This window comes from Eurosta solidaginis, chromosome 2 (genome assembly GCF_040869045.1).
Source record: "Eurosta solidaginis isolate ZX-2024a chromosome 2, ASM4086904v1, whole genome shotgun sequence".
Classification (NCBI taxonomy): Eukaryota; Metazoa; Arthropoda; class Insecta; order Diptera; family Tephritidae; genus Eurosta; species Eurosta solidaginis.
In genome coordinates this window covers 81,450,909-81,463,006 of record NC_090320.1, presented here as the reverse complement: position 1 = coordinate 81,463,006, position 12,098 = coordinate 81,450,909, and the positions used below count along the sequence as shown (strand labels likewise).

Below are 12,098 nucleotides of genomic sequence, written 5' to 3'. Positions count from 1 at the left end.
AAAGGGAGTTTTTTATAAAGTGAAAAATGCTATTACTTATGTTGAAAAATGATTGTTCCCAATTATGGTTCTTTCACTGGCCTCAAGTGTAAGATTCCAATACTACAGTATTTTCAAGAAAATAAAATATATATGATTTAAATTGTATTTGTTGGCGACCTTATTCTTCAAATAACTATCTTATTAAGCTGGCTCGAGGTCTGTGTTTAAAATAAAACACCGTTGATGATTTTTTCTTTTTTTCAACCAATATATTTCGACTGCTCTGCGGCAATCGTCATCAGGGTTACAAAACTAATAAAACAAAAATAATAGTAAATAAACAATTAACAAATTATCACAAAAAATTTATCATTTTACATTTGCACATACGTTTCTTAGCACGTCTGCCCTGTGCGACGTGGAGTATGGTACTGTCTTCCTCTAAGCAAATGTTTGTATATATGCGCGGAATTGTCCACGTCGCTCTTAAAGTTGAGTCGTGTGTTAGTCGGTACGTTGATAATGTGTAACATTTCAAGAGTGAATCGTTTACTGTAGTGTTGTTCTTGTTGCAGTATTTTGGTCTCGTCAAAGTTAGGTATGTGCCCACTAGCTGCACAGTGTGCCATAAGTGCTGTTTTCTGGTTATTTTGTTGATGGCATTGTTTTAGATCGGATTTATGTTGTGATAGTCTTGTTTTTAGTTTGGATTTAGTTGTACCGACATAAATACTATTGCAAGCTTCCTCAACCTTGCCTTTACAGGGAATTTTATACACAACGTTGCTTTTGTCCATATTTGGTATGGTTGACTTCGTTTTATTGAAAAATTGTTTTAAAGTATTGGACGGCTTATGTGCAATTTTTGTGTTATCCTTGTTGTAACAATCAGATTTAACCAAACGTTCTGATAATTGAGGTACATAGGCCAGCGACTTAAAATTTAATGGTTTTCCGGGTTTTTGTGTGTTATTTGGCAATTTAGCTTTTTTGATTAACTTTCTTATTGTGTGTTTAGGAAAATCATTATTTCTTAACAATGTGACTATTTCTTTCTATATTTCCTTGTGGTACACTTCGTCTGAGGTAAGTAGCATTTTCCGTATACAGCCCAATGCTGTATTTACAATCATGGATTTGGGATGCTTAGAATTAAAATTTATAATTCGTCCTGAAGCTATTTCTTTTTTATACCACTTAAGTTTTAGTCGATTGCCTCGTCTGTTTATTTCAGAGTCTAAATAAGCTAATTTTCCGTTGTTTTCTACTTCTACAGTAAATTTTATATTCTTGTCAAAATTGTTGAGTGTGTCAAGTGTATTTTGTATCTCGTTTTCACGTACTATGGCAAAGAGGTCATCGACGTATTTCGAAAGTATCCTAGGTTTATACCGCAATTTTTCCATACTACTATCCAAAAGTTTCTCCATTATTATATCCGCTATGATTGGGGATGTGGGCGCTCCCATCGGCATTCCTTTCAATTGCGTGTATATGGTATTCTTAAACTTAAAATATCTGCTCTCTTTTATACAGAATGTTGTTATCTCCATAAACAGCTGTTTGGGTATCTTTGTGAACTCTTTAATCATTACCCACTTTTCTTGTATTGTATCGAGTACCAGCTGTATTGGTATACTCGGAAAAAGTGATAACACGTCGAACGAAATAAGTTTTTCGTCGTCAAATATATAAGTGTTATTTATCCTTTCTTTAAACTCGAGCGTGTTTTTGATGTTATATGTAGAATTTGACGTTATGTTTTTTAATATTTCAGCAATATATTTGCACAAACCATATGAGGGTGATCCAATCGCTGAACAAATTGGCCTTAATGGAGTGCCTTCCTTATGGATCTTAGGGAGGCCATAGATTCTGGGTGGAAGCGCAGTTGTTGTTGTAAGTCTATTTCTCTCAGACTTCGTGATTAAATCCATTTTAAAAAGCTTATCTACTAGGCAGTTGTTCTTATTCTGCAATCGTGATGTTGGGTCCTGTCTTTGAACCCTATATGTAGTTAAATCCATTAAAATTTCTTCCATTTTCTTATTGTAATCGTCGACTTCCATTGCTACCGTTTTATTACCTTTGTCTGAAGTTAAAATTCGTATGTTACTATTTTGTTTAAGAAAAACAGCACTTATGGCACACTGTGCAGCTAGTGGGCACATACCTAACTTTGACGAGACCAAAATACTGCAACAAGAACAACACTACAGTAAACGATTCACTCTTGAAATGTTACACATTATCAACGTACCGACTAACACACGACTCAACTTTAAGAGCGACGTGGACAATTCCGCGCATATATACAAACATTTGCTTAGAGGAAGACAGTACCATACTCCACGTCGCACAGGGCAGACGTGCTAAGAAACGTATGTGCAAATGTAAAATGATAAATTTTTTGTGATAATTTGTTAATTGTTTATTTACTATTATTTTTGTTTTATTAGTTTTGTAACCCTGATGACGATTGCCGCAGAGCAGTCGAAATATATTGGTTGAAAAAAAGAAAAAATCATCAACGGTGTTTTATTTTAAACACAGACCTCGAGCCAGCTTAATAAGATATATATGATTTATTTTTGCTAAATTACGCTTCATTACTGTTATCAATCAGGTGTTTATTTCTCAGAATAAATATGTAGGTGTTTGCTTTGGTGGTACCACCTTGCAGATTTTTTTCAACTTCTCCTTAACTCGATATCCAATGTAGGATATTAACTGGAGATACGTGTTGAATTTGAGAACTGTACATTTCTCAAAATCTCCCAAAGGTGGAATAATAATTTGAAAATGCTAATGACGTTGGAGATCAACTCGAGAACTATAAATTTTAAAAAATTTCTCAAAGGTTGGATAGTGATTCGAGAATGAAGTTGGATATCAACTGGAGACCTATCTGGTTTAAGAATAACTAGATAATGATGTTGGATATCACCTCCAGAACTAAATATATATTTCGCTGGAGAAATATCTTTAAAATGTTTGTTGGGTAAGCAAAATCCAGCTGTGGTTGTATCTAGATAATAAAAAACCAATGTTGCCGTACAAAAAAGCCTACCCCAAAAGCGGCGTTAAACTGTGACTGAAAAACTGCTCAGTAGTATAACTGGAGTTTAAATTTTACTAAAGTTTAAGAAAACTTAGTTTAAGCTTAGCTTAACCAACTACTGAAAAACCGGGCCTTAATATAAGAAAATATCCTAAGCCTAATTCTTCAAAATAGTTGAAAATTTGGTTATGAATGAGCAGCAACTCGAACTTTACCACTTTTGGGGATTTGACCCTGTTTTCACAAAACGAGATATCTTGGAAAATTTTTGATCACATATTCGTATTCAGCATCGAACATCTCTAAGAAAATATTTCGTTATGATTGTCAAGTTAAGGAACTGTTGAGAAACAAAGAAATTTGAGCTCTAATTGGAGATGTGTATAAGTAAGCTTTAAAGATGAACATAGTCTTTGAGAGTAGGTGTGGAACTTCTCATTTAATAATAATATTACAATGCAAATTGGTGGTAGCAAGAATATTATTCGAAAAATACTTTTCGTGCTACTATGCCTGGGACTTGTCTCTGAGAACTCTGGAATTGTAGGTAAACAGGCCAAATATGGGTTTCTAAAAAAAAGTGGAATAAAACAATTTCAAATTTGTGCTTCCTATGGCCCTTACCTGAATTTTCCCTTGTTCGTGATTGTCATACAAAAAATTCATATGTAATTGATTAACCATTAGTTTTGAAGCTATGATTTTTGGCGTCCTAATTCGTACTCTATGTATTAGCGGCTATATATTAGGAGTTTCTGTAATGTATTACATCCTTGATACATGAGTATACAGCTAAAATATTTTAGGTGTGTGCATGTGAATCTGCATCTATGGGTATTTCGAAATCGATTAACTTTTCATGTCCTCAAAATTTCTTTACAGGATTGGTGGGACTCTAAGTTACCAGAAGAGAGCATTTTATGTTGTTTGAGTGTAATACCAAAGGTTTTGCTGGCTGGTGTAATCACATTGATGGACGAAGCTTATTATAATTTGGCTGTTTGGTTGAATGATCAAGGTTTGTTAGATACAAAGTATGTATACATTAGTTTTTCATATGCTTACATATTAAGTACATGTCAATACTTTGATTCACAAAGGTCCTAACCAAGAGATTTTTCGAAACTGCATTTTTCATAGTTTTGAAATACATCACTACTAAAAATTCCGAAAGTCGACTCCAAAATGAAGCATTTAAATCTTATATAATTTCGTTCCAGGGATCGTGAAAATGAAAAACGTTCTAACGTGGAAAAGTTGCTTTCGAGTTTTAAGGAGCCCCCCGATAACCCAAAGACCTCAAGCTTTGAGCTATATAGCATTGGGCTTTATAATTTTGTAATATTTAGAATAAAAAGGTTTTCTAGATGGGACAGGGATCGATATACTTTGAGATATTTAGAAAGTCCATATGGAACATATGGAATCTTGCCACCACAGTTTGAGTAACCTCCCGTAGAGCTAGATTATTGAAACTAAGAACATAATTCAGAATCCCATGACAATCGACATCACGGAAAATAAATGCTCGCTAGGTAGTCCAGGGATCGTAAAAATTCTAAAAATCACCCGAAAGTGGAAAATTTGCTTTCGAGTTTTAAGGAACTTTGCGATAATCCAGAGATCTGAAACTTTGATCGAAGTTTCAGGCTCTATTAGGGTGAAATATTTAGAATAAAAGAGTTTCCTATATGGCACAGGGATCGATATATTTAGAAAGTGCACTGGGAACATATGGAAGCTTGCGACCGCTATTTTAGTAACTTCCCGTAGAGCTGAAACTAAAAGCATAATTCAGAACCCAGTGACAATGCTATATAATATAATATATATATATATCGCTCGGTGGTCCAGAGATCGTGAAAATTAAAAAAATCGTTCGAAATTGGAAATTTTGCTTTCGAGTTTTAAGGAACTTTCCGAAAGCTCAGAGAGCTGAAACTTTAAACTGACCTTCGGGATCTATTAGCTTGTAGTATTTAGGATTAAATAGTCTTCTCGATGAGACAGGGATCGAGATATTTAGAAAGTCCATTTAGAATAGGTGGAATCTTGCGACCGAGTTTTGAATAACTTCCTGTAGAGGTAGATTGGTGAAACTTGAAACGTAATTCAGAACCCGTTAAAAATACAACATGGGGGACAATTTTTCTTTGGGTGGCACAAAGATCGTGAAAATTAAAAAAAAATCATCATAATTCGGAAATTTCGGTTGCTAGTTTCCTAGGGACCTGAAACTTTGAACACAGCTTAGGACCCTTTAAGGTTCTAATATTTAGGATCAAAAAACTTGTAGAGCGTGTGGAAGCGTTCGATCGTTTTTTGGCAACTTCTCATTCCCTGCATTGAACTAAGCACTGTGACAATACAACAAAAGTAAAAACAATTCCGCTGTGTGGCGCACTGGTGGAAATAATAGAATAATCAAAGGTCCTAGAAAACTAGATGCTTGAAATTTTGAACGTATTTCTGAGGCCAAAGGGAGTAAAATACCTATTACAAAAAGTTTCCCTAGGGGCCTCAAGAACCGATTTACTTAGGAAATCGTACTGAAGGGGGAATCTAGCGATCAATTTTCATGAGACTTTCTATTGAGCTACACACTTAAAACTTGACATATCGTTAAGAGCACCGAAACAAATCGGAAAATGAAAATAAGATACAAAATTTTTGAAACATTTTCTATATATAAATACATATGTAGTTCAAAACACTACGGAATATGTGTCCTTAAACACAGATGTTGATGAATTTTTATTTTGAAATTTTTACAGTAGCTTATAAAAACAACACTATAAAAAAGAATCTTGATGGACTTTAAGTAATTGTTCACTTGGGTTAGGCAATTGTGCTCATTATTTATAGTTTCGTTTTCGATAAGCTGTTTACAATAGCTGCTGTTAAGATTTCAAAGTCAAAATGGGTCCTCGAAGAAATGCCCAAGAAATCCTTGCACTTTTCAGTTGATGTATACAGAATGCATCTCGAATAAAATTTTGTAAAGCAAATAAATAATTATAAAGGAATCTACATATTTTCGATTAAAAAAATTTCAATCTTAGCTTACTAGGCGAAAATAAAAAAATGTCTTGCTCATTTTCTTATGATCTGGATACCCACTGAAGAAATTAAAAATTTTTTAAATATTTTTAATTGGCAACACGTCAGAAGCATTTGGACAAAATGAAAAATTGTCTAAAAATGATTTCTTGTCAATGCCATAAAAAGAAAAACTACTTAAATTTTGTATATCATGCTCATAAATACAGCCCATTGTGCATTCATACAAGTGGCGAATGTTTGAAAAAAGCATTGACAGTAGTAAACAGCCCGATTCACCTGTTAAATCGCTGTTCGATTACTTAAATCATTTGCCTAATAGTGTTTTTCAAACATTGTTGTATACGACTTACTTACTTAATTCGCGCTTAACCGTTTAAACGTAGACGACTGGTATATTGAAATATTTACATTTTGTAAAATGTTTGCTTAATTGGCTGCTCATATTTTCTCTATTATCTAGATTACAGAAATGGTTATTAACATGAAGTCTGATTTTCTATACACACATTTAAAAAAAAGTTGGTTTGAAACACAAATGGGCAATTCGTGGCACTTCAAATAACCGTGAACAAAAAACAAACGTTTCTTCCATTCTATGGCTATTCGCGACAGCTATTCTACCTGTCACTTGTTATTTGACAGGTAGTTATGGCAATGAACGCATAGAAAGATTTTCCACTTGTAGGAATTCACAACTGTAAAATCCATTATAAAAATACTGCAAGGTATAATGCGGCCGCCGCACAGTGTTCCGTGTAGAACAAGCTAGCTGGACAAAAACAAAGTTTTTATTCCAAGAATATTGTAATGGAAAGGAAAGAAAACAACAAAATAACGGGATTTTTGCACACATTTGTTTTTTTCGCTTATTATATCTTGAGTAATTGAAGTAAGTCAGGAGTTCCGTAATTTGCATTGATTAATTTACAAAACTAGTGTTGAATATCACTTTTACATAAACACTTTTACATAATTTTTGTAATTGATTCTAAGCTCGAAGGAAAGTTGAATTTTTTTATAGTAATCTTTTCGCAATTACAATATTTTTAATATATTTAAGATTCCGTTATTAGGAAGAAAAGGTACTTTTTACCTACATTTTTACACTCAGTTGAGCAGAGCTCACAGAGCATATTAAGTTTGATTGGATAACGGTTGGTTGTACATATATAAAGGAATCGAAATAGATATAGACTTCCATATATCAAAATAATCAGGATTGAAAAAAAAATTGATTGAGCCATGTCCGTCCGTCCGTCCGTCCGTCCGTTAACACGATAACTTGAGTAAATTTTGAGGTATCTTGATGAAATTTGGTATGTAGGTTCCTGAGCACTCATCTCAGATCGCTATTTAAAATGAATGATATCGGACTATAACCACGCCCACTTTTTCGATATCGAAAATTTCGAAAAATCGAAGAAGTGCGATAATTCATTACAAAAGACAGCTAAAGCGACGAAACTTGGTAGATGATTTGAACTTATGACGCAGAACAGAAAATTAGTAAAATTTTGGACAATGGGCGTGGCACCGCCCACTTTTAAAAGAAGGTAATTTAGAAGTTCTGCAAGCTGTAATTTGGCAGTCGTTGAAGATATCATGATGAAATTTGGCAGGAACGTTACACCTATTACTATATGTACGCTTAATAAAAATTAGCAAAATCGGAGAAGGACCACGCCCACTTTTAAAAAAAATTTTTTGAAAGTCAAATTTTAACAAAAAATGTAATTTCTGTACAGTATATAAGTAAATTATGTCAACATTCAACTCCAGTAATGATATGGTGCAGCAAAATACAAAAATAAAAGAAAAATTCAAAATGGGCGTGGCTCCGCCCTTTTTCATTTAATTTGTCTATGATGCTTTTAACGCCATAAGTCGAAAAAAAATTAACCATTCCTTTTGAAATTTGGTAGGGGCATAGATTTTATGACGTTAACTGTTTTCTGTGAAAATGGGCGAAATCGGTTGATGCCACGCCCAGTTTTTATACACCGTCTGTCCTTCCGCATGGCCGTTAACACGATAACTTGAGCAAAAATCGACATATCTTTAATGAACTTAGTTCACGTGCTTACTTGAACTCACTTTATCTTGGTATGAAAAACGAACGAAATCCGACTATCACCACGCCCACTTTTTCGATATCGAAAATTACGAAAAATGAAAAAAATGCCATAATTCTATGCCAAATACGAAAAAAGGGATGAAACATGGTAAGGTAATTGGATTGTTTTATTGACGCGAAATATAACTTTAGAAAAAACTTTATAAAATGGTTGTAACACCTACCATATTAAGTAGAAGAAAATGAAAAAGTTCTGCAGGGCGAAATAAAAAACCTTAAAATCTTGGCAGGTATTACATATATAAATAAATTAGCGGTATCCAACCGATGATGTTCTGGGTCACCCTGGTCCACATTTTGGTCGATTTCTGGAAAACGCCTTCACACCACTCCCTTTTAAAACTCTCATTAATACCTTTAATTTGATACCCATATCGTACAAACTCATTCTAGAGTCACCCCTGGTCCACCTTTATGGCGATATCTCGAAAAGGCGGCCACCTATAGAACTAAGCCCCACGCCCTTTTAAAATACTCATTACCACCTTTCATTTGATACCCATATCGTACAAACATATTCTAAAGTCACCCCTGGTCCACCTTTATGGCGATATCTCGAAAAGGCGAACACCTATAGAACGAAGGCCCACTCCCTTTTAAAAATACTCATTAGCACCTTTCATTTGATACCCATATCGTACAAACAAAGTCTAGAGTCACCCCTGGTCCACCTTTATTGCGATACCTCGAAAAGGCGTCCACCTATAGAACTAAGGCCCACTCCCTTTTAAAATACTCATTAACTCCTTTCGTTTGATACCCATATTGCACAAACGAATTCTAGAGTCACCCCTGGCCCACCTTTATGGCGATATCTCGAAACGGCGTCCACCTATGGAACTATGTATTACTCCCTTTTAAAATACTCATTAACACCTTTATTTTGATACTCATATTGTACAAACAAATTCTAGGGCCACCCCTGCTCCACCTTTATGGCGATATCTCGAAACGGCGTCCACCTATGGAACTAAGGATTACTCCCTTTTAAAATACTCATTAACACCTTTCTTTTGATACCCATATTATACAAACAAATTCTAGGGTCACCCCTGGTCCACCTTTATGGCGATATCTCGAAAATGCGACCACCTATACAACAACCACCACTCCCTTTTAAAACCCTCATTAATACCTTTAATTTGATACCCATATCGTACAAACACATTCTAGAGTCACCCATGGTCCACCTTTATGGCGATATTTCGAAAAGGCGTCCACCTATAGAACTAAGGCCCACTCCCTTTTAAAATACTCATTAACACCTTTCGTTTGATGCCCATATTGTACAAACAAATTCTAGGGTCACCCCTGGTCCACCTTTATGGCGATATCTCGAAACGGCGTCCACCTATGGAACTAAGGATTACTCACTTTTAAAATACTCATTAACACCTTTCTTTTGATACCCATATTATACAAAGAAATTCTAGGGTCACCCCTGGTCCACCTTTATGGCGATATCTCGAAACGGCGTCCACCTATGGAACTAAGGATTACTGCCTTTTAAAATACTCATTAACACCTTTCATTTGATACCCATATCGTACAAACGCATTCTAGAGTCACCCCTGGCCCACCTTTATGGCGATATCTCGAAAAGGCGACCACCTATACAACAACCACCACTCCCTTTTAAAACCCTCATTAATACCTTTAATTTAATACCCATATCGTACAAACACATTCTAGAGTCACCACTGGTCCACCTTTTTGTCGATATTTCGAAACGGCATCCACCTATAGAACTAAGGCCCACTCCCTTTTAAAATACTCATTAACACCATTCGTTTGATGCCCATATTGTACAAACAAATTCTAGGGTCACCCCTGGTCCACCTTTGTTGCGATATCTCGAAACGGCGTCCACCTATGGAACTAAGGATTACTCCCTTTTAAAATACTCATTAACACCTTTCATTTGATACCCATAACGTACAAACGCATTCTAGAGTCAACCCTGATCCACCTTTATGGCTATATCCCTAAATGGCGTCCACCTATAGAACTATGGCCCACTCCCTCATAAAATACTCTTTAATGCCTTTCATTTGATACAGATGTCATACAAACACATTCCAGGGTTTCCCTCGGTTCATTTTCCTACATGGTTATTTTCCCTTATGTTTTCACCATAGCTCTCAACTGAGTATGTAATGTTCGGTTACATCCGAACTTAACCTTCCTTACTTGTTAATTTTAGAAAGGGAAAAGTTATATCTACCCGCGCCAAATGTCACATATGTTATAGTCCCAAGTATTTTCTAATAGTCGAAAGAAAAAACCATTGCGAATTCTTTGCACATCTATTTTTTTTTTTTTTTTGTAGATTTAGTATTAACTATACCAAGAATGGAGTTATTTGAAATTTGGTTGAAATATTCGAAAGAATCGAGAAATAAGGAGTTATTGAGTTGTATTTTACTTAAGGCTGATTTAAGAGAAGTAGCTGAGCATTCGTTAAGAAATTTAAGTCAACAAATTTCAAAATATTCATCCAACATCGATGAGAAATGGAACAGCTCTGGAAGACATCGGGAGCGATTTTGTAATAAAAACTCGAAGTGGCTTTCGGGAACAGATTTCAAGTTTACAATTACGATGGATTCAAAGTTGCCATCAGAGCAACCAGCTTCGTCTTCAGGTAGCCCAGGACTCGGAAGACCACAGAAGGACTTTCTGCTTTCCAGTCAAAAGACCAAACGTCGTCGAGTGAACGACCTACTGCAATCCAGAAGTACTGATGAGTTAGTTTATGCGGCAGAAGTATCAACGCAGATGTCCTGCAACAGGAATATTGCTAATATTATAAAAAGTTCACAAAAAACCACACAAAAAACGACGAACAAGGTAACATGTGAGGAAGGTGCAAGATGCTTGAGTAGTGTAGAAGCTTTGGCATACTATGTAGACAGCAGCAAGTCGACGACTCATGGGAACAAAACGACTCAGAAGTGGAGTATCAAGGCAGGCCATAAAGTTTATCCATCATTTATATAGTTTAAGAAAAGCTAAGGCAGAATGCTACCCAAATGAGATTGATGTGGGTGAAACAAGTGCTGAAATTAAAGTTCAAGGCGTATTAGATAAAACTGTGGAATGTTTAATTTTAGCAAATCAAGAAGTTCTTGTTAGTTTGTTACCTACATCTGCGTCATTTACTTTAATCAGCAATCATGTGATGGAAGTTCTGGTCATAGTACATATAAGCAAAAATTCACATACAGTGCTGACACTGATGAGTTTTTGTTTATATTTTCTTTCTTTCCTCTTCAGTTACAGGACGAAACGGGTAACATTGTTTGGCAGAATCCTTAACCTTCTTCTGCGATGTATTTTCGTCCAATTAAATTTATTTTCTCTAAGGAAACAAAAGATTTTATTGTTTCTGAAACGAACAAAGTTTTAGAGGAGGTAAATGCTTTGTTGCCAACAAAGTACTTTAGCGAAGAATGCGAGGTTTCTGTTATTCACAACATGCTCCTAACAATGATTGACGGAAAATTTTTCAATGCTTTGACTGAAACTTCTTCCGCACAAAAGTGTTATATTTGTGGTGCCACTCCAAAAGATATGAATGATGAGACACCGAGATAATCTTCGGTTTGACTTGTCTACTCTCCATGCCTGGATAAGATGTTTTGAATGTTTTCACATAAGTTGTCGCCTCGAAGTAAAAAAATGGCAACTTAGGAATGAGGCAGATAAAGAGAGTGTTAAGCAACGTTCCAACGAAATCCAGAATAAATTTAAAAGTGAACTTGGATTGATAGTAGATCAACCAAAACCAGGATTCGGCAATACCAATGATGGTAATACTGCTCGAAGGTTTTTCGAAAATTCTGAGGCTAGTGCTGA

The 12,098-nt window shown here is 35.3% G+C and overlaps 1 protein-coding gene across 15 annotated transcripts in view; it reads left to right on the top strand.

Annotated features, from left to right (window-relative positions):
- Positions 1-12,098, top strand: part of wwk (white walker) — a 600,820-nt gene that overhangs the window by 220,863 nt on the left and 367,859 nt on the right. For all 15 annotated transcript variants that reach the window (XM_067765914.1, XM_067765921.1, XM_067765915.1 and 12 more), the window contains one exon: positions 3,926-4,061. In XM_067765914.1, the coding sequence (XP_067622015.1) occupies positions 3,926-4,061 (136 nt within the window). The remainder of the gene's footprint in view (positions 1-3,925; positions 4,062-12,098) is intronic.